The sequence below is a fragment of the Orcinus orca genome, chromosome 3 (genome assembly GCF_937001465.1).
Source record: "Orcinus orca chromosome 3, mOrcOrc1.1, whole genome shotgun sequence".
NCBI lineage: Eukaryota > Metazoa > Chordata > Mammalia > Artiodactyla > Delphinidae > Orcinus > Orcinus orca.
The window spans coordinates 154,897,964-154,925,839 of NC_064561.1; the positions used below are offsets into that span (position 1 = coordinate 154,897,964).

Consider the following 27,876-nt stretch of genomic DNA (forward strand, 5'->3'; position numbering starts at 1 on the left):
AAATGCTAGTTTTCCAAAATAGCATGACTGTTACCTTTCCCCAAGACTGTTATCTTTTCCCAAGGTTTAAAAAATAAATATTACCATCATGACATTACTAGAAAGAAATTGAAGCATACAAGGAATAAACTATAGTTTCTTTTTATATCAAAATGTACTCTTGAAAATGTGTTTGGCACAGTGCTAAATCATATATAGTTAATACTAAATATTGCAGGATACAATAAAACCCTGGAATTAACTGTTTACACCCTCTTATGGGAATGAAAATAATAGATACCAATTATTCAGAAGTCAGCCTATACAAACTGTATAAACAATATTTCATGTTTTGTTTTGAAAACCAGTGATATAATAAATTTTACATAAAAGACTGCAAAATAATATAAATGGATTTAAACAGATCTTTACAATAAGAAATTCAAATGGAAACAGACAAGTAACAAAGAGAAGTAAAAAAATTTATTGCAGTATTCGCTCCACCAGATTGCCTGGGGATCCCTTTTCTTGTATTGTTTTCAGGGTGACCTAATACATCAAAATCTACATTTACAAAAACTCCTTCTGCAGATAGGTCATAGATACTGCATGCTTTTTTTTTTTTTTTTTTTTCCAACAGAATAAATTATATATCCAGGAGATTCTGCCATTTTACAGCCTGGAAAAAACAATGCTTCCCTGGAAACTGGGCTAAGCTAAAGAAAGCCATCCGCTGCTAGGTTAAACTCCAAGAACACTTTATTAAGAACATTAACAGACTAATTTCCAACATTCACTTGTTTATTTTTTAAACAGAAAGTTTTTTTTCCAAGATATAAACAATTTTTGTTAAACTATAATACAGTGGGAGTAAAAATGAACTGAGAATCTGTTTCTGCTGCACAACAGCGAAGGGAGCTCCCACAAAAATGTTTTGCCCAACATTTCCTTCTTTTGTTCCTGCATCCCAGGTTCCATTCTTACTCTTCATAAAACTGATTTTTTTTTGCCAGAATGTTGATATTTCAAGTTTTTCTGCCTTTAAAAAAAAACTCCTGTAAATTTGGCTGCATGTACAAATTCATTAGCTGGAAGTCCCGTCCTTGGCGGCATACAGGGATCGTAAAGTCTGAACAACTTTATTAGTCAGCTTATTAGCACTCGTTAGAGCAATTTTTTTGTAAATAATGTCTGACTCTTTAATAGTGTCTACCCAAGGCACCAGTTTGCGGCCATCACGGCGCTTAGCCTCAGTCCAGGAGCCACTGTAGGAGCCTGCCATCCACTGAACACTGAAGCCATTGCTGGTTTTCTGTACTACTCTTGCAATTTGTGGTCGATCTTTGTACTTTGGACAGCAAATAGCGATGACATCCATGACGTCAACACTTTCATTCATCTGTGCTGCCAACTCCGTAGAGTCTGAATTTCGTTTTGACCTTCTCAATGACTAAAACATTGGGAGGGGGGAAAAAAGACCAAGTGTTACACAAAATAATTTTAGTGAAATTATTGTTTTTATTGCTTTTAATCCCTTGACGCCGGGAGTTGGGATTTCCCAGCACACTTCCATTGCCGGCAATGAGACGCACCGTGACCGCCAGCGCCAAGGGGTTAACATATACTTGTAAAACCATGTAACTCTTAATTTGTACCCGTGTCTTTACTCTTATTGATATATAAAATTATATATACATATGAACCATAAAGCTACATAAAACTTATCAACAATAAAAAAGGATAACACACATTAATACAATCCAAAGAAAAATTAATAACCCTTTATGCTGGATAAATCTCATTTCTGTTTTTTTCTTTTTTATTGTCTTTTATGTTAAACTTTCTACAAAAGGATGTATAAATGGATAAGTAGAGAATTTCTATCTACAAAATGTTTTCTCTCATAAGTATTACATTACTTGGTGTACATTTAATAGACTGACATATATAAGCACATAAAAATCATTTTACGTAATACGCTGCGAAATACGTTGACTCCTCCTCCGCCTCACCCCTGAAGTGCCTCCTCCTCTATCCTCCCCATCACTTTCATCATCTTCTGTCTCTGCTGCTGCATTATTTTTAGGGCTGCCTCCTCCAAGCAGCGAGGTAATTGCTTTGTTCCGAGCATTTGTGCTAGCTGACACCTCCCCTTCTTCTTCCTCTTCATCAGGGTCCAGATGTTCCATGAGAAGTTTGAACTACAAAAATTAGATATTAATTTAGAATTTTAAGTAAATTTTTTCAAACAAGACTGCCAAATTCCTAAATGTTTTCCTTTATTTAAAATTTTTTCCTAAATGTTTTCCATGGTAGTGGTTTGGTGTGGGTGAAACAGACTTTAGCTATTGTCCAAGTTGGGGGCTGGCAAACATTTTCTGTAAAGAGCCAGATAGTAAGTATTTTTGGCTTTGCAGGCCAAAATGCAATACAAAAATGAATGGGCATGGCTGTTTCAATAAAACTTTATTTTACACAAACAGGCAGTTGGCCAGATTTGGCCCATAAGCCAGATGTTGCGGACCCTGATACAAGTTATCAAGCAGCCAAATGATTACTAATTATTGACAGACTTTTAAACATTTCTGCCCCCATTTTCTGCTCTCCACCAAGATAAGAGGATACAACAGGAAACAAAAAATGTTGAAGAATTTTAAAGAACTAAAATAAATGTCAAATTTAGAGTACAAGGTTTGCAGTCTATGAATAATATGAAAACCATTGTGTACATTACATTCTTGGTCAAAAAAAGTCATTATTAGTTGTGTTCAACTACCAGCTTTAAGTAGATTAAAATTAAAGACTTTATTTTTACTTTTTAGGACAATCTCAAAAATTTTTTGAAAACATTAAAAAACTTTTATTCTGGTAAAATATACATAACATAAAATTTACCATTTAAAAGTGTTTAATTCATTGACAGTAAGTATATTCACACTGTTGTACAATCATCACCACAGTCACTTCAAAAACTTTTTCATCATCCCCCAAAGAAACTCAATCTGTACCCATTCAATACTCCCCCCCATTCCTGAGACAGTGGATGTAAGAAGAACTACAATCCTGCAGCCTGTGAAATGAAAACCACAACCACAGAGAGACAAAATGAAAAGGCAGAGAATTATGTCCCAGATGAAGGAACGAGATAAAACCGAGAAAAACAACTAAATAAAGTGGAGATAGGCAACCTTCCAGAAAAAGAATTCAGAATAATGACAGTGAAGATGATCCAGGACCTTGGAAAAAGAATGGAGGCAAGGATTGAGAAGATGAAAGCAATGTTTAACAAAGACCTAGAAGAATTAATGAACAAATTGAGATGAATACAATAACTGAAATGAAAAATATGCTAGACGTAATCAATAGCTGAATAAGAGGCAGAAGAACGGATAAGTGACCTGGAAGACAGAATGGTGGAAATCACTGCCACGGAACAGAATAAAGAAAAAAGAATGTAAAGAAATGAAGACAGCCTAAGAGATCTATGGGACAACATTAAATGCACCAACATTTGCATTACAGGGGTGCCAGAAGGAGAAGAGACAGAGAAAGGACCAGAGAAAATATTTGAAGAGATTATAGTTGAAAACTTCCCTAACATGGCAAAGGAAATAGCCACCCAAGTCCAGGAAGTGCAGAGTCGCAGGCAGGATAAACCCAAGGACAAATATTCCAAGATACACAGTAATCAAATTTACAAAAATTAAAGACAAAGAAAAATTATTAAAAGCAACAAGGGAAGAATGACAAATAACATACAAGGGAACTCCCATAAGGTTAACAGCTGATTTCTCAGCAGAAACGCTGCAAGCCAGAAGGGAGTGGCACGATATATTTAAAGTGATGAAAGGGAATAACCTACAACCAAGAATACTCTACCCAGCAAGGCTCTCATTCAGATTCCACAGAGAAATCAAAAGCTTTACAGACAAGCAAAAGCTAAGAGAATTCAGCAACACCAGACCAGCTTTGCAACAAATGCTAAAGGAACTCCTCTAGGTGGGAAAGAGACTAGCAACTTAAAACAATCTTGTACATATTCAGACTGCTATATCAAAACCTCATGGGAACAGCAAACCCCAAAGCTACAATAGATACAGAAAAAAGAAAAAGCAACCCAAACATAACACTAAAGATGGTCATCAAACCACAAGAGAGGAGAACAAAAGAGGAAAGAAAGAAGACCTACAGAAACAAACCGAAAACAATTAAGAAAATGGCAAAAGGAACACACATACCGATAATTACTTTAAATGTAAATGGATTAAATGTGCCAACCAAAAGACACAGGCTCACTGAACGGATACAAAAACAAGACCCATATATATGCTGTCTACAAGAGACCCACTTCAGACCTAGGGACACATACAGATTGAAAGTGAGGGGATGGAAGAAGGTATTCCATGCAAATGGAAATCAAAAGAAAGCTGCAGTAGCAATACTCATATAGGACAAAATAGACTTTAAAATAAAGACTGTTACAAGAGACAAAGAAGGACACTACATAACAATCAAGGAATCAATCCAAGAAGAAGGTATAACAATTGTAAACATATATGCACCCAACTTAGGAGCACCACAATATATAAGGCAAATACTAACAGCCATAAAGGGAGAAATTTACAGTAACACAATAATAGTGGGGGACTTTTAACACTCCACTTTCATCAATGGACAGATCAGCCACACATAAAATCAGTAAGGAAACACAGTCCTTAAATGACACATTAGATCAGATGGACTTAACTGATATTTATAGAGCACTCCATCCAAAAGCAGAATACACATTTTTCTGAAGTGCACATGGAATATTCTCCAGGACTGACCACATCCTGGGCCATAAAGTGAGCCTTGGTAAATTTAAGAAAACTGAAATCATATCAAGCATCTTTTCTGACCACAACACTGTGAGATTAAAAATAAACTCCAATAAAAAGACTATAAAAACACAAATACGTGGAGGCTAAACAATATGCTACTAAACAACCAATGGATCACTAAAGAAATCAAAGAGGAAATAAAAAAAAAATCTAGAGACAAATGAAAATGAGAGCATAACGATCCAAAACCTATGGGATACAGTAAAAGCAGTTCAAAGAGGAAAGTTTATAGCAATACAACCTTACTTTTGGGAAACAAGAAAAATCTCAAATAAACAACCTAACCATACACATAAAGCAACTAGAGAAAGAAGAACAAACAAAACTGAAAGTTAGTGGAAGGAAAGAAATCATAAAGATCAGAGCAGAGACAAATGAAATAGAGACAAAGAAGACAAGAGCAAAGATCAATGAAACTAAAAGCTGGTTCTTTGAAAAGATAAACGAAACTGATAAACCTTTAGCCAGACTCATCAAGAAAAAAAGGGAGAGGACTCAAATCAATAAAATGAAAAAGGAGAAGTTACAGCTGACACCACAGAAATACAAAGGATCATAAGAGACTACTATATGCAACTGTATGCCAATAAAATAGACAACCTGGAAGAAATGGACAAATTCTTACAAAGGTACAGTCTCCCCAGACTGAACCAGGAATAATTAGAAAATATGAACCAATTACAAGCACTGAAATTGAAACTGTAATTTAAAAACTCCCGGGCTTCACTGGTGGCTCGGTGGTTGAGAATCCGCCTGCCAATGCAGGTGACATGGGTTCCAGCCCTGGTCTGGGAAGATCCCACATGCCATGGAGTGGCTGGGCCCGTGAGCCACAACTGCTGAGCCTGCACTCTAGAGCCTGCGAGCTACAACTACTGAGCCCACGTGCCACAACTACTGAAGCCCGCATGCCTAGAGCCCGTCCGTGCTCTGCAACAAGAGAGGCCACTGCAGTGAGAGGCCTGTGCACTGCAGCGAAGAGTAGCCCCCCTTGCTACTGGAAAAAGCCCGCGTGCAGCAACAAAGACCCAACGCAGCCAAAAAACAAACAAACAAACAAAAACTCCCCAAAAACGGAAGTTCCGGCCCTGATGGCTTCACAGGCAAATTCTATCAAACATTTAGAGAAGAGCTAACACCTATCCTTCTGAAACTGTTCCCAAAAAGTGCAGAGGAAGGAAAACTCCCAAACTCATTCTGTGAGGTCACCATTACCCTGATACCAAAACCAGACAAAGATACCACTAAAAAAGAAAATTACAGGCCACTATCACTGATGAACGTACATGCAAAAATCCTCAACAAAATACTAGCAATTCGAATTCAACAATACATTAAAAGGATCATACATCATGATCAAGTGGGATTTATCCGAGGGATGCAAGGAGTTTTCAATATCCACATATCAATCAGTGTGATACACCACATCAACAAACTGACAAAAACCATATGATCAGGACTTCCCTGGTGGCGCAGTGGTTAAAAATCTGCCTGCCAATGCAGGGGACACAGGTTTGAGCCCTGGTCTGGGAAGATCCCACATGCCGTGGAGCAACTAAGCCCACGTGCCACAACTACTGGAGCCCCCGCGCCTAGAGCCCATGCTTCGCCACAAGAGAAGCCACAGCAATGAGAAGCCTGTGCACTGCAATGAAGAGCAGCTCCTGCTTGCTGCAACTAGAGAAAGCCCACACTCAGCAACAAAGACCCAATGCAGCCAAAAATAAATAAATCTATATATTAAGAAACCCCCAAATGATCATCTCAGTAGATGCAGAAAAAGCTTTTGACAAAATTCAACACCTATTTATGATAAAACTCTCCAGGAAGTGGGCACAGAGGGAACCTATCTCAACATAATAAAGGCCATATAAGACAAACCTACAGCTAGCATCATACTCAATGGTGAAAAGCTGAAAGCATTTTCTCTAAGATCAGGAACAAGACAAGGATGCCCACTCTCACCACTTTTATTCAACATAGTTTTGGAAATCCTAGCTACGGAAATCAGAGAAGAAAAAGAAATAAAAGGAATCCAAATGGGAAAAGAAGACGTTAAACTGTCACTGTTTGCAGATGACATGATACTATACATATAAAATCCTAAAGATGCTATCAGAAAATTACTAGAGCTCATCAATGAATTTGGTAAAGTTGCAGGATACAAAATTAATACACAGAAATGTGTTGCATTTCTACACACTAACAATGAAAGATCAGAAAGAGAAATTCAAGAAACAATCCCATTTACCACTGCATGAAAGAGAATAAAATACCTAGGAATAAACCTACCTAAGGAGGCAAAAGACCTGTACTCCGAAAACTATAACATGCTGATGAAAGAAACCAAAGAAGACACAGATGGAAAGATATATCATGTTCTTTGATTGAAAGAATAAATATTGTCAAAATGACTATACTACCCAAGGCAATCTACAGATTCAATGCAATCCCTATCAAATTACCAATGGCATTTTTCATAGAACTAGAACAAAATATCTTAAACTTTGTATGGAGACACAAAAGACCCCCAAAGAGCCAAAGTAATCTTGAGAAAGAAAAATGGAGCTGGAGGAATCGGGGTCCCTGACTTCAGGCTATACTACAAAGCTTTAGTCATCAAAACAGTATGGTACTGGCACAAAAACAGAACTACAGATCAATGGAACAGGACAGAAAGCCCAGAAATAAACCTACCCACCTATGGTCTATTAATCTATGACAAAGAAGGTAAGATTATACAATGGTGGAAAGACAGTCTCTTCAACAAATGGTGCTGGGAAAACTGGACAGCTACATGTAAAAAAATGAAATTACATCATTCTTTAACACCATACACAAAAATACGCTCAAAATGGATTAAAGATCTACATGTGAGACTGGACATTATAAATCCTCCTAGAGGAAAACACAGGCAGAACACTCTCTGACATAAATCGCAACAATATCTTTTCTGATCCATCTCCCAGAGTAATGGAAAAAAAAACAAAAATAAACAAATGGGACCTAATTAAACTCAAAAGCTCTTGCACAGCAAAGGAGACCATAAACAAAATGAAAAGACAACCCACATATTGGGAGAAAATATTTGCAAATGATGTGATTGACAAGGGATAGTCTCCAAAATTTACAAACAGCTCATGTGGCTTAATATCATCAAAACAAATAACCCAATCAAAAAATGGGCAGAAGACCTAGACATTTTTCCAAGGAAGACATACGGATGGCCAAGAGGCACATGAAAGGGTGTTCAACACTGCTAATGATTAGAGAAATGCAAATCAAAACTACAATGAGATATCACCTCACACCAGTCAAAACGGTTATCATCAAAAAATCTACAAACAATAAATGCTGGAGATGGTGTGGAGAGAAGGGAACCCTCCTACACTGTTGGTGGGAATGTAAATTGGTACAACCACTATGTAGAACAGTATGGAGGTTCCTTAAAAAACTAAAAATAGAGCTACCATGTGACCCTGCAATCCCACTCCTGGGCATATACCCAGAAAAAAACATGGTCCGAAAGGATACATGCACCCCAATGTTCACTGCAGCACTGTTTACAATAGCCAAGACATGGAAGCAACCTAAATGTCCATCAACAGAGGAATGGATAAACAAGATGTGGTACATATATATACAATGGAATATTACTCAGCCATAAGAAAGAATGAAATAATGCCATTTGCAGCAACATGGATGGACCTAGAGATTGTCATACTGAGTGAAGTCAGACAGAGAAAGAGAAATATCATATGATGTTGCTTTATGCGGAATCTAAAAAAAATGGTACAAATGAGCTTTATTTACAAAACAGAAATGGACTCACAGACTTAGAGAATGAACTTATGGCTACTGCGGGGGAAGGGTAGAGGGAATGGATAGTTAGGGAGTTTGGCACTGACATGTACACACTGCTATATTTAAAAAGGATAACCAACGAGGACCTACTGTATAGCACAGGGAACTCTGCTCAATAGTATGTGGCAGCCTGGATGGGAGGGGAATCTGGGGGAGAATGGATACATGTATATGTATGGTTGAGTTGCTTGGCTGTGCACCTGAAACTATCACAACATTGTTAATTGGCTATACTCCAATACAAAATAAAAAGTTAAAAAAAAGTCTAAAAAAAACCCACCCAACTCCCCATTCCTGCCCCCGCACCCCGTAACTTCTGTTCTATTTTCTGACTCTCTGAATTTGCCTTTTTCTTTTTTTGGGCTACACTGCAGCTTGAGGGATCTTAGTTCCCTGACCTGGGATTGAACCTGGGCCCTCGGCAGTGAAAGCACGGAGTCCTAACCACTGGACTGCCAGGGAATTCCCTGAATTTGCCTATTCTTAAAGACACTTTAAAAGCACAATTTATACACTCACATACTCACATACTTCTTAGATGGGTCTATATGTAACAGATATACAAATACACACACACACACACACACACACACACACACACACACACACTTGTACTGCTTCTGTAAGAATACATGAAAAAGTAGTAATATTGGTTGCCAAAAGGAAGAGGAATAGAATGGCTGAAGAGGGCAGGAGGATGACTTTTCATGGTTTTTCCTTTGATGAAATATAAACCATGTAATCCACTGAATTAAAAAAATACATATATAGTCACAGCTTTTCTCTAAAACTTGCCTAAAAACTTTGCTTTTCACTAAAATAAAGTTAGTGGTCAGCTGGTATTTCCTGGGAAAAAACAATTGTAGTGCAGTGGGTGAAGCGGGAAAGACAAGCTTAAACTAACTCATTAAAACTACATAGACAAAAATAAGGAGTGATGGGTCGCGAAGCATACCTTCAATGAAAGGAGGTAGCTATCTGTCTCAAAAGAATTTACTTTTTAAAAAAGTCATTATCAAAATTAAATATATTTTGGTTTCACTACTCACATCTAGATACTGTTTTACTATACTCCTCTTCACATCTTCAGTGATTCTGGAATTAGCCATATCACTCCGCAGGAAGTCCAGTGTTTGTTTGGGATGAAAATGAACTCCTGTTTTTCGGTTTATCGCTTTATCATACACTTTTGCAGATTCAGATGGAGAGTATTTCTGAATTTTACTGTTTTGGGAAAGCAAAACCATTAACTTAAAACAAATTTTTTAGGCATTTACATTTAAATTGATTCTAGTTAAATTTTATTTAGTTATAATTAAACTTTTTGTTATATAGATTTTAACCAAATTGTATACAAAATAAATATAATTTTAAAAAGGGAAGTAAAGACACAAAATCAAAGATTAAAAAGAATACTCTCTTGTTTCTGTCAGTATTTGTCTTGAATAGAGGTATCATTTAAATGAAAGTAGTTTCTCATGTCTATTTCTTAGCACCATGATTGTGACTGTAGGACAGTTTTAATGTAACTACTCAATACTACCTAACTGGTTTACCTCCTTCTACTGTTTTGTGCCCCAACTATTCATTCTCTACACAGTGACCAGAATTATTGCTTACAAACCTGTTTCACATTATTAACAACTCTGTTTCAAAATTTTTCCAACACCTTAGCACTGCCCCAAGACTTTACAAGGTTTTAAATTATTCTGAATTACAGGCGTATCTTGGAGACGTTGCGGGTTTGGTTCCAGACCATCGTGATAAAGCAAATATTGCAATAAAGCAAACCACATGAATTTTTTTGTTTCCCAATGTGTATAAAAGTTACGTTTACACTATATTATAGTCTATTAAGTGTGCGACAGCATTATGTCTAAAAACAACATACATATCTTAATTTAAAAATATTTTATTGCTAAAAAAATGCTAACTATCATCTGAGCCTTCAGTGAATCGTAATCTTTTTGTAATAGCAACATCAAAGGTCACTACAAAACATAATAATAAAAAAATTTAAATACTGTAAGAATTACCAAAATGTGACACAGACACAAAGTGAACAAATGCTGTTGGAAAAATGGAGCCGACAGACTTGCTTGATGCAGGGTTGCCACAAACCTTCAATTTGAAAAAAATGCAGTATCTGCGAAGTGCAATAAAACAAGGTATGCCTGTGGCTGCCAATATTTAACATCGAGATAGTTCTCATTAAAATCTGGATTATCTAGCTTCTCTTGAAAAGATGGAAGCTCTGGCCACATTGTTCCCACTCTCTTCCATGGCAACAAGCTGATGAACATCTGAGTAATATCTAAACCCTTTAGAAGAAACATGTTCTTTTCATTTTGCCACTGACCTACCAGGTCTACTTTACTCATTTCATTATCTGTCCCTACGAACATGTGACTTCATAGGGTTTCAATGAATGTGAAAAATGTCCAGAATTCCATGGGTACAGGCAGAAAAGAGATACCTATAGTGATTGACAATGGGTAAAATTATAGGGCACTCTAAGTTATTAGTACTTTTCTATCTCTTACTTGATAGTGTATATTAAAGGCTGCTAGACTGTTAGAACTTAGCCTAGTTGGTCTGCATCTATTCTTCATTCATAGCTCTTCTTTTTTAAATAAAATTTATTTATTTTTGGCTGTGTTAGGTATTCATTGCTGCGCACAGGCTTTCTCTAGCTGCGAGTGAGCGGGGGCTACTCTTCGTTGCAGTGCGCGTGCTTATCATTGTGGTGGCTTCTTTTGTTGCAGAGCACAGGCTCCAGGCACGCCGGCTTCAGTAGTTGTGGCATGCGGGCTCAGCAGTGGTGGCTCGCGGGCTCTAGAGCGCAGGCTCAGTAGTTGTACTGCACGGACTTACTTGCTACGCGGCATGTGGGATCTTCCTAGACCAGGGCTCGAACCCATGTCCCCTGCATTGGCAGGCAGACTCTTAACCACTGCACCACCAGGGAAGTCCCCACAGCTCTTTAAAAACTTGAATTTGTTATCTATTTTTAAGGTTAGTCTAATTCTCTAGTATCTTTTTAAGTATATTAAGGATTTAAGTCCTCTAATTTATAATTTATAATGCATTATCTCCAATTAGAGGAATAGTTTTCCTCTTCAATAACAGAATGGACAAATTATGGTAGATTATACAACAAAATAGTATACACCAATTAAAAGGAACAAATTCCTTTTTTAAAAAGAGCATTTTAAATATTCAGCATGCAATCAAAACTGGGTTTCATATTTGTTCATTATTTGAACACAGCAAGTTTTTTCTCTCACTGCTTATGCAACCTTACCTATCAGAAAATCCACAGAGATTCTTCAAATGTTGTTTTAACATCAGAAGCAATAAAATACCCTGGGAGACATTTGCAAACTCAATTAAAGGAGCTGAATTTTCTGGCAAACATTTCATCACTGAATTTATATCATCTTCTGAATCTGAATCTGAATCTGAATCTACACGTTTCCGTGACTTCCGAGGCCTGGAGACTTCTTCTTCACTCTCGCTTGACTCATTTTCCTTAGCAGGAGATGATTTTCTCTCTTTCCTTTTGTCTTTTACCATAGACTGAAAAAAAAGAGGAAATTATTCTGTCTGAAAAATAATAAAACAAAAATACCACTACAACTATACATATGCGCCATTTAACAGCTTCAGAAGTATCCTTATATTAATATTTTATATACTGAAACCCTCTGATTTTCCATAAACAACTGGGGATGCAATCCTTGGGGGAAAAAATTATGTTCCAAGACTAAATAAAATCCACTCCTTCAACCACTGTTCCACCCTCCCTAAACCATTCTGAAATATCATTCAAAGGGAGAGAATTTTCTTATAGTAATGAAAGATAAATTAGTTATAGAAGTAACAATTTGATATACAGGTAAGCCATTATAGAGGAAAAGAAGTAATTATAATTTTATTTTTTTTTTTTGTGGTACGCGGGCCTTTTACTGTTGTGGCCTCTCCCGTTGCGGAGCAGAGGCTCCAGACACGCAGGCTCAGCGGCCATGGCTCACGGGCCGAGCCGCTCTGCGGCATGTGGGATCTTCCCGGACCGGGGCATGAACCCGTGTTCCCTGCATTGGCAGGTGGACTTCTCAGCCACTGCGCCACCAGGGAAGCCAGTAATTATAATTTAACTGGGGAAAATATAATAGGCTTGATTTCCCCAGCTTCTATCAAACTCTCCCTTTTAAGAACTTTTCAGCAAGATAATGTGCAACTTTCTTTAAATACTTAAATTCTGGTTTTTTGTACTTTACGAAACTGTTAGCTTTTAAAAAGAAACAAAGTCAGTTGGTTTCAAGGTGGAAAAGACCAGATTACAAAGCAATATTCAAAATGTAACTGCTAAAAAATAAAACAGGAGAATACAAGTATATGTACAACAGTAAGTGAAGTAAAATAAGATAACATGATGGATCAAGTTCCTGGGAAATTATTAACCTCTCAAACTTTAATGTGCATATTAAACAACTAGAGATTTTGTTAAAAATGCAAACTCTGTTTCAACAGGTCTAGGGTGGAGCCTGAGGTTCTGCAGGTCTAACAAGCTCTCAGGTGAGGCCAGTGCTACTGGTCTCGGTCCGCACTTCAAGTAGCAAGGGTTTAGATACTTCTGTAATTCCAACCCTTAGGTATTAAAAAGATCTCCCTGGGCTTCCCTGGTGGCGCAGTGGTTGAGAGTCCACCTGCTGATGCAGGGGACACGGGTTCGTGCCCCGGTCTGGGAAGATCCCACATGCCGTGCAGCGGCTGGGCCCGTGAGCCATGGCCGCTAAGCCTGCGCGTCTGGAGCCTGTGCTCCACAATGGGAGAGGCCATAACAGTGAGAGGCCCGCATACAGCAAAAAACCCCCAAAAGAACAAAAAACCAAAACCAAAACCAAAAAAGGATCTCCCTGATTTACGAGTCTGACCAGGCTGAGTTTTGAGCACTACGATATTGTAAAATGAGATATATACTTATATCATCAGGTACATGAAAATACTCCAATTAATTTACAAAGAATGGAAATTACTGAGTGCACCTACTATGTACCCAGGGCTATACCAGGTACTTTTACAATGAAACCAATTATATTTCCTTCTTAAAAACCATGAAAGAAAAGATACAAAGTTTACAACAAAAAAGTTAGTAAAGATTTTGGGCATACAATATGCCAACTCCATTATGATGCTGGTGTTCAGGGATAATAAGCAAATCAATAGTATAAATTTTCTGTGTTTACTTGTAAGTAAGCTACTTATATTTATTCTGTATTTCTTCAAGTATACTACTATTATCTACAGCATTACCAGATTTATAAAATAGCAAAGTGTTTTAAAATGGGGTTTAAACAAATATATGAATGAACACCAAACACTTAAGGTCAATGCTTGAAGTGAGATAAATAAAGCGGGATGGCTTATCAAGAGAACAATCCACGTGTGTGTGTGTGTGTGTGTGTGTGTGTGCGCGCGCGCGCATGCACACGTGCACGTGTGTGTGTATAAATTCCACCTAAATGATCTGGAATGAAATGGTTTTAAGATCTTTCTTAATGGAAATGAAATGGCAACCCACTTCCTCTCCCCAATTCAAGCACTACCCAGATTTCAGTTAAGTTTATTTAGAAAGATTTTATATACCTATGAAAAGAATAAAAAGAACAATGAGAAACAAAACAGTGAAAATAGCATGCCTGTACTTTGAAAGATTAAGAATAGTAATGTGTGTAACTTACCTCCTTGAACGACTGCAGTAGGTTACTACCAGAAACTGAGAGTGTAATGTCTATATGATGCATTATAAACAACGGCTCTTCCTGTGTCTGGTATGGAAAACAGGCTAGATTGTCTGCTATATACAAGAGCATATTCACTTCTGTTTTCTGTAAATTTTAGAAAAAAAGGTACACATGTTTAGTGGATAATCTAGAAATCCATCACAAAAGCCTTTTTAGAGAAAATATTACAGGGCACTTTCACCTCAGTTAATGTTTCAGAACGAGAGAGAGAGTTGGGGAGCGGAAGAGGGAAGGAAGAAGGGAGGAGGTGGAACAGAAACGGATTTTACAGAATAATCTTAAACCCATTTTAAGAGATTGCATAATGACTTAAACCATGGTACCTTAAGAAGGGAAGGGGTGAACTTTTTTAGTGCACCCAAGTGGGAGTCCCTGAAGTTTTCTTATAGAGTATATAGAATCTTTAAGATAAATCCATACCACATCAGAAAGTATACATATGAATTCATAATTATTTGTCATTGTGCCTCTAAAAGTTTAACCCATATGGAGATCAGTTACACACAGTTACTATTCTGCCTTCAAAAGTAAGTGGTAATTATAGTACTAATATGTGGGTTAAAAAAAAAAATCAAAGTTCATGTACTCATAAAACAATTGTCAGTTTCCTATGTGTACATAATTTAGAATATCAGAGTCATTCTGACGGTGTTACCAGTTTCACACCAAAAAACTAATGCTGGCAAATTATGGTTACTACTAGTTGTTTGCTTAAAAAGAAGTAACAAACTGAGATTTTCAGCATTTACATGATGATACAGAATATAAACAGAAAGACATGTTAATATTTAAATTCCTTTAAAACATTTATAGCTTAAAAAAAAAGAAAAAATAGGCAATTAAAAAACACTCCTTCCTACCATCTCCCTTATCCTGCTGTCCAAACAACATAAAATACAGTATCAGCAGTAGTAATAACAAAAATCCCATAGGACAGACGGAATGAACTTGCTGTTAGTACTCATGAAACCCCCACGTTTTTATTTTTAAATATGTATCAATACCTACATGTTAAAGTTGGAAAAATACAGACAAGCCTTTTCCTTCCTGAAACCTTCTTCTTTAGTTTTCTCTTCCTAGCTCTTTGACTATTCCTCTTCTATCTCCTCAAACCAACTCCTTTTCAAACTGCTTTTAGGAACATTCTGTTCTTTTAGGTGCTTAGGACAAAAATATTTCAGTTATCCTTTGACTATTCTCACAGACTCTCATTTAATTTATTCCTTCCTCACAACGTTTCTTCTTTTCTTTCCTACTGTCATTGTTTTCTTTCCAGCTTTCATCGTAACAGGTCAATCCCGTATTACCTTCAATGTGAACACAATGCTAAAAAATCTGTGTTCCTAAAATGCTCTCTGGCACCTGTCCTCATCACTGAATTTAACACTTTCAACAGTTTTCCACTGTCTACAAGATCCTCCATTAACCATGCCTCATTATGATCTTGCTGCTCCAGTTAAATAACATCTATTCATTATTTCCCACACATTCTTTTTTTAAAAAAAATATTTATTTATTATTTATTTATTTTGGCTGCACCAGTCTTAGTTGTGGCATGCGGGATCTTCGCTGCGGCATGAGGGATCCTTAGTTGCAGCATGTGGGATCCTTAGTTGTGGCATGCATGCAGGATCCAGTTCCCCCACCAGGGATTGAACCCAGGCCGCCCACATAGGGAGCATGGAGTCCCACCCACTGGACCACCAGGGAAGTCCCTCCCACACATTCTTATCTTTGTACCTTTATTCATGTTTTTACACCTGCCCTGCCTTAAGAGTAGATCCATCTTATCCCCTAGGCCTTCAGAGATTTGTTCCTCCTCTGACATCCACTGTATTATGACAGCTGGATTTCCAGTTTAGCATTTCACATGCTGAGGTGACAGAGCATCCAGCTAATGATATACAGCAGGCAATGAAACCACGTAGGAATTAAGCTCAGAAAGGAGATAAAGACTAGGGCAGTATCGATACAAACCACCGGGACTCAGATTATGCTAATCTTAACCGTTAGCTCCTTTACTTAGTGTCCTATCCCTCCAACTGGAGGTAAGATCCAATGAGGAAAAGAGCACTATATCATAGCATTTTGTACTCCTATCTAAATATCTTACACACAATGAAAGCTTAATACTGATGACAGCCCTGATGATGACTAAAATTATAGTCCAAGTAGTTCTAAAATAGAAGTTTGTTATATTTATTTGTTAGATAATATATCCAAAAATTTCATGTTGTACTTAAAAAGAAGAGGTCTAATAAGACATCTACATTCTGGTAATTTTAATTTTACTTTATTGAAAAAATCTGGTGTTGGAACAGCAACAAAGTTAAGCTATCAAGTGATTAAAATAAGAAAAAAATATTTTTTTTCTTTTTAAAGCTTTACACAATACACTAATTGGTAAGCTCTACGTGGAAAGATACCACATCTGTCCCATTTACTATTTTATCTTCATCTCCTAGCACAATGCTACCATAATGCAAATAGATGCTGAATAAATATTGATATAAGATGAATGAAAAAACTGAGATAAGCTTAAAGAACAGGATGTTTTATTTTCTTGCCTTATGGTCGTGGCCAATACAACTTGTGCAATAGCCCCCTAAAGGGTCAAAATTGTAATTACACAAAAGTGGGCTCTTCATTAAAGGAGGTCAGGCTGAACAACCAGGGATCTCAGCAGCCAAAACCGTATTAGAATAGTTACTCTAACAGCATTCAAGTCTGACAGAAACAAGCGAAATTTCACTTCATCTATCCATCTATCTATCTATGTAATCTATCCCTGGAAGTGACAGTTTAGTAACGTAGCTTATTTAAAGGTATGCTTAAAGGAACTGCTATCAAAGTTTATAAGACACTCAGTATGGAAACACAATTATACTTTATCCCACAATTATACTTTATCCCTCATTGTGTTTATTCTCATGCAAAATTTCCCCTTCAATTTTGACTGTATACCTTGCAATTAACATAGACCTAAATAAACACATTTAAGATAGCCTCTATTATTTACTAAAATGGTAATATTTTTAAAATGTTGACTACTTTAGGCATAAAATTTATAGAACACTTATTTTCTTAAAATAATAAGTTTTTAATACTTACTGCTGTGTCGTCAAACAGGTTGAGTAAAGAAATTAGAAAGGCTCGTCTGTGTTGGCGGTTTCCACGGATCATGGAGTAAAGGTGTGAACACAAAGCACTAGAGGACTCATCTTGTCTGAAACCTCTTACAGGATCTTTTAGGCATGTATTGATTGCCTGTTGTACCTGGTAAGACATCTTCATACCAGCCACCGCTTTCATCTGAAATCAATAAAAGCCTTATTTTTGTCACAGAAATTAGAAGAGTCAAATTAAAAATATAATTTTGAGTATTATAGTTCAAGGCAAACTTCATTATTTGGTTTTCTTTAAAATAATAAAAATCATAGAATGCAAGTGCTGGAAGGAATACTGCAGATCATCTACTGCAATCTGCTCATTTTATAGAAGAAACAAATGGAGACTCAGAAGAGCCATCACTGCCAAGATACAAAGTAGGGACCAGAACCCATGCATCCTGATTTTTATCCTGTGTGCGTGCTGTACTGTTACCTCTAGCTCAATTTTAAGAGTTAATTTTAAACTAGAGTAAACACCCTGGGGGACAAACTTAGTTGCATGTTTAAAAGTAACTACTAAGCAAAATATTTTATTCTAATATGAATCTGAGCACAACATTTGCTAAAGAAATGGTTTACCAAAGAACGATGTTTAAATTTAGATTGCACAATTTAAAAATACATACATGAATAAATCCAGCATATTTTTTGTCTATTTCCACAAGCTGCTGATCAGCCTTGTTCCGCATAGCTGGTTCTGGGTCTGTGCCCATAGCAATTAAATATGGTACACACTGGAAATAAAAATAAAGAATTCATAAGACATCACCATAGTAAAAGCTCTGTATGTATCTTGATATATGTTAAAACTTGCTATATATCTGGGACATATGAATTTAGCTTTATAGGCCTTCCTATAAATGCCATGGTTTAGTGTTTTTTTTTAAAAACTATTAACCTTCCCTTAAATCTTTCCCTTAAAGCAAAAAAGCACTGGAGTATCAGTAAGAAAATAATGTGGTGAAATTTAAGCAATTTCAGTGTGATTTTAAGGTTCTTTAAAACTAAAGGGCTCCCAGACTAAGAATATCCATTTAAGATTATGATATATACTACAAATGTATAATTCAATAATTTTTCAAGCCTGACTGAATTTTCTATGTAAAGATAATAGAGGGGAAAAAGTAATTTGTCTTCCATACTCAAAACTAGAAAAATATAAATTTTTTCTCACAAAGTTGATTTTAAATATGGCTTCAATGGTCAGACAGTTGGATAGCTAGCAATTTGGTAACAGCCATACTCACTGTACACTTCTAAAAGTCAGGAAACACCACTACTATGTTAAGTGAATCTGAATTAGATGGAGGTGAGGAGGTGAGAAAAACAACAACAAACAAACAAAAAACAACTTAAAAAAAGTAGACACAGCACTAACTGAAATGGGTCATCATGAATTAAATCCTGAATTGGGGTGGGGTGGGGAGGAGAAATCCACAAAGAATATTATTAGCTTAACTTACAAAATATGAAAATGAACTATATATTAGATAATATTGTATCAATCTTAAATTTCCTGAATTTGATGACTGCATTATGATTTTGTAAGAGAATGTCCTTGTTCTTAAAAAAATATACGCTGAAGTGTTTGGAGGTAAAGAATCATGATATCTGAAACTTACTATCAAATGATTTGGAAAAAAGTGTACGTATTAAGAGAGAGAGAGAAAGCAAATGTGGCAGAATGTTAACAAATGGTGAAATATAGGTGAAGAGTATAAAGAAGTTTATTGTACCACTCTTGCAATTTTTTTTATAATTGTAAAATTTAAAAGAAAAGCTTAAAAAGAGAAGATATAATAAAAGCACAACCACCTGAGACCATTTAGAATACCAGCAAAGAGCCCTAAGTATCTAAAAAATTCAGGAGTATCAACATAGTACTGTATACTTAATTAAGTAATCTTGCCCTGAATCATGAAGAACAGGCTAAATACGCATTATTAGCATTGTTTCAGGACACAGGGAAGAACACAGCATAACAACATAGAGCATATTTTAGAAAAGTTCCACAAAACATAGCCAAAATAAAAATCTTGAGGGTACAGGCTTTGGTTATCTAACAAATTTACTTCTGCCCCTCCTGAACATGTCAGATGGTGAATACTACAACATCAGAATTAGCTGCCAATTCCTTGTAGTACTAATATGTCTTGAGTACATCATCTAGTCTACACATCGGTGTTTTGAGGTGTTGGGTACTTGATATTACTTCCAATTAAAGATGAAGGAACTGAGTTCAGATTATATAGGTTATTTTTCTGTGGACTAAAATCCACCCTGTTTAAGACAGATTATACTCTTAACCCCAGTTACATTACATATTTGACATTACATATGGTTGGTTCTTAGAGATAAGAGTCAATATCAATTAAAACATATCTATCATTTCAGAAGAAATAATTCGGAGTACGTATTCTACAAATATAAATTGGAAGTTTGTTTAATAGAGATGTTATGAATATATGGGTATTTTGCAGTAAAGACAACCTAAAAGATGGACTAAAACTTGGATTCTTAAGAGTTTGGGACAAAAAAAAATCAACAACTAAGAGGAATAACGAACTACTTATTTTCTAATCACCAAGTCGTCAAATGGCAACAAATCTGGCTCTTTTGCTAAGTGCCGCTGCTATAAAACATACTTACCTGAACTGGATGAATAAGACCTTGGTTTAGAGTCAATGCAATGACATTTAGGGCAAAGTGGCGTACACTTGATTGGGTGTGAAAAAACGCCTCGAGCACCTGTTTGAGGTAAAGCTGCATGATGGAACTACTCATCCCTGAGGAAACATCACCCATTTCTTTTAAATCTTCCTGTTTTGCAACCTTCTTCCCTACAAAAGGAAGTAAACATACTAAGAACATGTACATTAACTTTACTAAATACTCTAAATTAGGCCACAACCAAAAGCACAAAATGTTATAGCTGTCCCAATGGTTCTCAATTTTTTTTTTTTTTTTGGGGGGAGGAGGGTCTGTTAGAGACTCTTTGAGAACCTGATGAGAACTATAATCTCTCTCCCTCCATCAAAATGTTTTCGTCTGCACATATATTAAATTTTATAAACTACTTCAGGGAGTTTATGAAGGATTCTTCTTTAACGGAACTCCTTTACCTAAAATTCCTTATCTATTAGATATCTGGATTAAAAAAGAGTCATAGGGTATGCTAACTGCAGCTACACTCTGCATTTTTGAAAGTATGTTTTTACTTACAGTCTCTATCTGCCTGCTGCATACGTGTATCTTCTTCTTGTAGGTAGGTCTGGAGGTTTTTTAACACCTGTATTTTTAAATTTACTGAGGAGTTTTTATCAGATAAAATATTATTGTATAGATTTTTCACCTCTTGCTCAAACATTAGACTTGGATGTTGAATAAAGGCAAATCCTAAAGAAGAGAGAAAACAAAAATTCTCTTGATATATTCACATTAAAATTAAATATAACATTTAATGTTGATAAAATTATATAAACAGCTCCTTATTTCAAAAATTAAAACTTAAAATGACTGGAAGAATATGCTGGTGGCCTTACCTAGAGAAGTATTACAGCAGGTACTTCTTTCCCCATGAATTAAAAACAAGAAATTGCATTTCAAAGGAGAATTTCACACAAGAGGAAACCTTGAGGAGGGAGCAGGGCCTAGTGGCTAGGGGAGTGGATTAGGAGTCAGGAGTCTTGGGTTCTATTCCTGGCTCCACCACTGACTTGTAGTGTGACCTTAGGTGAGTCACATAATATCTCTGTGCCTCAATTCTCCATCTGTAAAATGGGGACAATAATATTTACCACCCACCTACCTCAATGGGATATTTTCAGGATTTAAGAGGTAATGTCTGCAAACATTTTTTAGATTCCTAGCAGAAGGTACTACCTTGGAGCTATTAAAAATATATATATTGAAATATATTCATTTGATGAAATGGAATAATTCTAAAATAAAGCTTAAAATCTTCTATTTGTTTCTCATATGTCATTATAATTGAAGCCACAATGCTGAATTCTACAACCACAAGCTAATAAGCAGCAAAATAATATTGTCCATGTTTATTTGTACAAAATGCTTATTTATGTGAGATAAAATGAAGATCCTTGATGAAAGCAAGTATTATGGATGCCAAATAACAAACTAAATTCAAAGCATAGAGTGATCAGATAACTAGCCCAAGGTGACACAGGATAACTATGGCCCAGGCAAGATGTCTTTTATCAACTAGTCTAAAGGCACTATTTTCTGGATAGTGCTGCAAGTTAAAATTTACACTCTTTGTTCTCTGAATTAGATGTAACACTATTAGTTTTTGCCACTTTATAGAATGTATGTCCAGATTGAATATTCAAATGTATACATGTGACTTAAAAGATAATACTCTATCAATATAACTCTCTAGTAAGTGATATCTGAATTTTTACTATATTTGCTATATGTAATTTTCTGAAAGAGATGAATAAGTAATAAGATATTAAGATTTAAATTTATTTAAAGAAATCAGTAAACATTTAATGAAGTTTGGGTGACTTAGAAATATTAGCAACTGTCCATGCATATTAAATTATAAACCTTGCTAATGCTGCTAAAATAAAATTTCTAAATAAGTTGTTAACCTTACTGAGTAGCTTTACACGTATTTGTAAAAAACAGAACAAACAACAACAACACAAAAACCTGGAGAGAGTGCTCTTCTAATTTTTTTTACAGTGCATTCATTTCAGGTACTTTAATTCTACCCTTCTCATATTTCTCCCATATACCAATATCTTTCCAGATAAGCCACAAAAACCTAATTTTCTGCAAAGACATGTATTTATCACATCAATGATCCCTGAACAATAATACAGGAAAAGTATACATCCAAATTGTTCCTGTGGGGTTGTTTACCCTGTGCTTCTATATAAATAAATGTTTGGGTAGACTGCCCATTGTTTTCACCTTAGAAGAGGCAGACACATATAATGACAAAACTTTGCAAAGAAAAAGAACAATTTAAAAAATATGCAACAGCACAAATTCTTCTATATCACCTTTCTTTATTAAAGTATTTTAATGAATGTTTTTATGAAACCCTATGAATTAGGGGTAGAAGAATGTATTGTCATCTCTATTTTACTAATGAGGAAACTGACAAATAGAAGTTACACGACTTGCTCAAAGTCACCCAGGAAGTCACTGGATGAACCAATAATGGAACCCAGTTGTTTTAATCCCCAGACTTATATTTGAGATACCAGATCCTACTTTAAACAAAAACATACTTAAATAACTCAACAATTTAAATTCACAACATTTTAAAATTTGCTCAACCTCTCAAACAACTAAAGAATATGCAGAAATTTAGACTTATCTTACCTAGACCAATGATAGCTTTTGTTTGTACTTCTTCATCTGAATGCTTTGTAAAATACATCAATAGTTCAAGTACCTTATCCTTTATGTTAACCTAAGGGGGAAAAAAACCATGTTAAAGTGTATAAGGAAGAGTTAACTTAGATCGGTTTTCAACTATAAAGGAAAAAAATACCTAAAAGCAAACAATGAGAACTTCCACATGTGAACTTTACTAAGGAATAATTCACCAATACATTTATAAATCCATGAATTTTAGAACAGTGACATTCATTGAGAATGTTAAAAAAATGAACTGCTGCTGACATAAGCAGTGTGCCTACTAACACAAAGCTGATATAACTTGCGTAAACTTATCTTATTATGGACCTGTAACAAACAGTTCATGGATCAGAAGCCAGTCTGAGGACCATGCTTTGAGTAGCACTGTTTCAGAACTAAACCAGACTACCCTAATGCCACCTTCATCCTGAGTCATTATAGTCATTTTCAATGCCCAGGGTCACACAGTTCTGTTTTTAAAGCATACTAAATAATTAATATTAGGATCTTTACCTTACTGTTGCCTTTAAAATCTTCCAGATCAAAATCAAAATGCCGACATAGTGCTCCAACAGTGAAAAGGGATCTAAGAAGTGCCGGTTTGTTTGTTAGCAGTGAAGTGTTATTTGGGTCCTCTTGGTGCTGACTTTTTAATTTTGAAATGGCACCTAATAAAGTAAGTAATATTTATTTATAACAAACCCTCTATCCTTAAATTGTTATGTTCAAATAATTACTGCTAATAAATTAAAATTAAATTTTACTAACGGTTCTAAGTATTAAACGTCTAGAAATATAAGGGCATTCCATTGAGCCTAAAAGAATTAATGTAAGAAAAAAATGATATTTAAATTTTATTTTACATGGTAGACAAAAAACTTACCAACATTTACTTATGAGGAGATAAATTTCTGAAGTAATCATACTGGGTATTAAGGGAATATAAAAGACACCAGAAAATATTGCTTCTGAGAGTGGACCGGAGAGGACAATCATCACACCTCTTATAATTCCCTTGACACTACCTCTTATCAGATGTGTTAAAAAGGAACTGTATACACTGCAGGATCTAGCAGAATGATTTTAAAGCCCAGGCACTGAACTTACCATAGTATCTATTGAAACAGGCCCACACAAATTTAAAATTTTGTGTCACTTTATTTACAACTGCCCCAAGACAGCTTACACAATGTTGCACTACCTAAAAGAGAGAAAATGTTACTGTTTAGACAAAAGTTAAAGACAAAGGTAAAAACACATGATTAAGTTATCATTTGTGAATTATATACTGATCAACACAGAGATGGTAAAGTGAATGCTTACAGTCATGCCATATTTGATGATAAGCTTCATTAGGTCTTCTTCAATAGTGGCAAGGAAAGTTTCACTTGGATGCTCCATCAGTGGTACAACCAGCTCTAGGATTTTTGCAACATTGCAGATAACCATGAAATCATTTTGTGTCTATAAGGATAAAATTAGTGCTTTATGAAAAACAAAATCTGAAAACAAACTATATACAGCTTTACGTAGTTGGGAGGTTTGGTATTTTATTTATATATATATATATATGTATATTTATATAAAGCTTTTTTTCAAAACAAAAACATTAGTAGAAAAGAACTTCTTTAAAGAATGAAGGGAAGAGCAGCAGATAGTGACAGGAACCTGGATTCTAGCTCTGTCACTAACTTACCATGTGATCTTTGGGTCACTTAATCACAATGCTACAATTACTCTTTTTCTTCCTAAAATGCACTAACAGTCAATTCTGAACAATGGGGTTTAACTAACAGAGTATTTTACCAAGACTGGTATCGTTTTCAAGATTAGTATTTTTCAAACTAGGGTATGTTAACTCAGTAGTTCTCAACTGAGGGTGACTTTGCCCCCCAATGGATATTTGGCAATATATGGAGACACTTTTGGTTGTCACAACAGGGGCACAGGGGTGCTACTGGCATCTGGTGGATACAGGCTAAGTATACTGCCAAAAATCCTACAATGCTCAGAATAGCTCTTGACAACAAAAAATAATCCGGCCCTAAATGTTAACAGTGCTGAGGTTGAAAAGCCCTGTGTTAACCCTTCTTATGATAGATGAAAATGTGGAATCCCAGAACTAGGTATAAGTCTCCTTTATTTTAAAATTTAAAATATTCTATTAAAATTATTTTTTAATTTTAAAAGTTTTAAAGCTGATTAAAAACTAAGCGGTTTAAAAAACAGGTAGAACATTAAGAAACGAAAAAACCAAGAAACAAAGGGGACTTCCCTAGCGGTCCAGTGGTTAAGACTCTGCACTTCACTGCAGGGGGCGCGGGTTTGATCCCTAGTCGGGGAACTAAGATCCCACATGCCAGGCGGCAGGGCCAAATAAAACATCTTAAAAATAAATAAAGTAAAAGCTAGTGATTAAAAAAAAAAAGATATTAAAGGATTTACAGTAAAAAGTCTCTTTCCTACCCCTGTCCTCCAGTCACCCAGGGGTGTCCCTGCCCATAGGCAAATAAAGTTACTAGTTCTTTCCTTTCCTCTTCTCTCCCTTCCTTCCTTTCTCTTTCTTCCTTGACTAAGGTTTTAACATACGTTTTTTTATCTAGCCAAGTTATCATTCCTTATTCTTTTTTCTTTTTTAAAGATTTATTATTTATTTGTTTTATTTATTTATTTTTGGCTGTGTCAGGTCTTAGTTGTGACATGCGGGGTCTTCGTTGAGGCAGGCGGGATTTTTCATTGTGGTGCACAGGCTTCTCTCTAGTTGTAGTGTGCGGGTTTTCTCTTCTCTAGTTGTGGTGTGCAGATTCCAGGGTGCGTGGGCTCTGTAGTTGTGGCGTGTGGGCTCTATAGTTTGCAGCACGCAGGCTCAGTAGTTGTGACACATGGGCTTAGATGCCCTGTGGCAACGTGGGATATTAGTTCCCTGACCAGGGATTGAACCCGCATCCCCTGCATTGTAAGGCAGATTCTTTACCACTGGACCACCAGGGAAGTCCCTCATTCCTTATTCTTAGCAACAGGTTTTTGACACTCATTTTGAACTCTTTGAGCTTATTATTACCGCACTGGTTAAAAACTTTCTGACCTTACATTCATCCTTCCTTTCAGGATACACAGAGGATTAAATAAAAAAACAGGCTAAGATGAATGTTTTTTTTCTAAGTAACATAGATATCCTATTGTTCCCTGCCATCTCCCACTCCCACCTCCTTTAAGCAACAGGGGATGAGTTAAAGTGGGTGTAGGGATAAATTAGTTTTTGTCAAGTAAGATAAATTCATTTGAGAATCACTGCCGAAATTTTACTTAAAAATATGTAGTAAAAAATTTTTGAAACATAACTGGCTTGAAAAATCAAGTAAATGAAGTATCTTAAATTCTAGAAGGAAAATTTAAATGAAGATGTAAATCATGAAGGAAAAGAGCTGTAGAACATAAGAAATATTTGAAGTGAATATACATAAGATAGTTCAGTATCTCAAACATTTAAAGAGTTTTCAAAAAAAGGTCCACAATTCAAAGGTAAAATGGGCAAATGATAACAACAGTCAAATCACAGAAAATCAAGTCCAATTGGTTAATATCATAAAAAAGATGCTCAACCTTCTTAGAAATCAGGGAAAGGAAACTGAAGCAACAATGAACTATACTCTTTTACACCTGTTAGACTGGCAAAGAGTACAAAAATGACACAGATTGTCATTTACTGGTTTCCAAAGAGGCTATGAAACATGTCCACCAGCAATCTGGAAAGATCTATTCAAAACCAAAACCAAAACTAAAAAAAAAATTCCCTCAATCTGGGAAGTTAATTCTTCAGAATCTACCCCAAAAGAAAAAAAGCACCAGTATTTAGAAGTATATGAATAGGAATGATTATTAAGGAATCGTTTGTAGTGGCTATCAATAGGAAACAATGTAAATAAGTACCTGCCAAGATGGGAAATGGTTAAATAAATCACAGGACGTCCATAAAATGAATATTATGTAGCCATTCAAAAGGATGAATTAAACATATATCAGTTGTTTTGAGATTAGTAAAAATGCCTAACAGATATGTATATAACATGACCTGATTTTTAAAAAATCTGGTCAACCATTTGTTTACATGTCTATGTGTGCCTACAATTATAGAAACATGGATAAAGTGGCCAGGATATTCCAGATTGCTTATCTTGAGAAGAGGAGGAATAAAGATGGGGGTAGGATATAAAAAACAAAAACAATTTTAAAATGTGTCTTGTATTTATGAGATGGCCTTATTTATATAAAACTCTATATTGGTGTATATATAAAAATATGTATATATGCATAACAAATTATACAAAATGTTTTCAAAGTAACCTTGTTTTAAAAAAATATTGACTGAAAAGAGGACAATTTATAAAGGTTCCATTATAGTTCAGATTCTAGAGGCAAGCCATGGTGTTGAATTCTAGTTTTGGGACTTGTTAGCTGTGTGACACTAGGCAAGTTAGTTATATTCTCTAAGCTTTCGTTCCTTATCTGTAAAACTGAGATTAATAACGGTACCGACCTCACAATGTAAATGAGATAATGTATGTAAAATTCTTCACAGTGTTTGGCACTGTGCTCAATAAATATTATCTATTATTATTAGCCACAGATTACATATTAATCAATTTATTTCTGGATCTAACACCAAGATCTAAGTCCTAAAGATAGAATTAAATGTTGTCTTAAATGTTGTTTTCAGAAGTACTATATATTGTTTTTGTTTTTTTAAAATAAATTTATTTTATTTTTGACTGCATTGGGTCT

General features: G+C 35.6%; 1 protein-coding gene across 4 annotated transcripts in view; it reads right to left on the reverse strand.

Annotated features, from left to right (window-relative positions):
• Positions 1–440: 440 nt before the first annotated feature.
• NIPBL (NIPBL cohesin loading factor) overlaps positions 441–27,876 on the reverse strand; it is a 192,180-nt gene continuing 164,744 nt past the window's right edge. For 3 of the 4 annotated variants that reach the window (XM_004265995.4, XM_033421259.2, XM_033421256.2), the window contains 13 exons: positions 24,418–24,558; positions 24,202–24,295; positions 23,608–23,762; positions 23,056–23,146; positions 20,923–21,096; positions 20,350–20,540; positions 18,327–18,434; positions 17,642–17,842; positions 14,468–14,614; positions 12,028–12,302; positions 9,773–9,947; positions 1,992–2,180; positions 441–1,429 (listed from right to left, as the gene is read on the reverse strand). In XM_004265995.4, coding sequence (XP_004266043.1) covers positions 1,064–1,429; positions 1,992–2,180; positions 9,773–9,947; positions 12,028–12,302; positions 14,468–14,614; positions 17,642–17,842; positions 18,327–18,434; positions 20,350–20,540; positions 20,923–21,096; positions 23,056–23,146; positions 23,608–23,762; positions 24,202–24,295; positions 24,418–24,558 — 2,307 coding nt within the window. In that variant the 3' untranslated portion in view covers positions 441–1,063. Of the gene's footprint in view, positions 1,430–1,950; positions 2,181–9,772; positions 9,948–12,027; positions 12,303–14,467; positions 14,615–17,641; positions 17,843–18,326; positions 18,435–20,349; positions 20,541–20,922; positions 21,097–23,055; positions 23,147–23,607; positions 23,763–24,201; positions 24,296–24,417; positions 24,559–27,876 lie in introns of all 4 variants that reach the window. The other variant, XM_033421257.2, reaches the window with a different exon arrangement.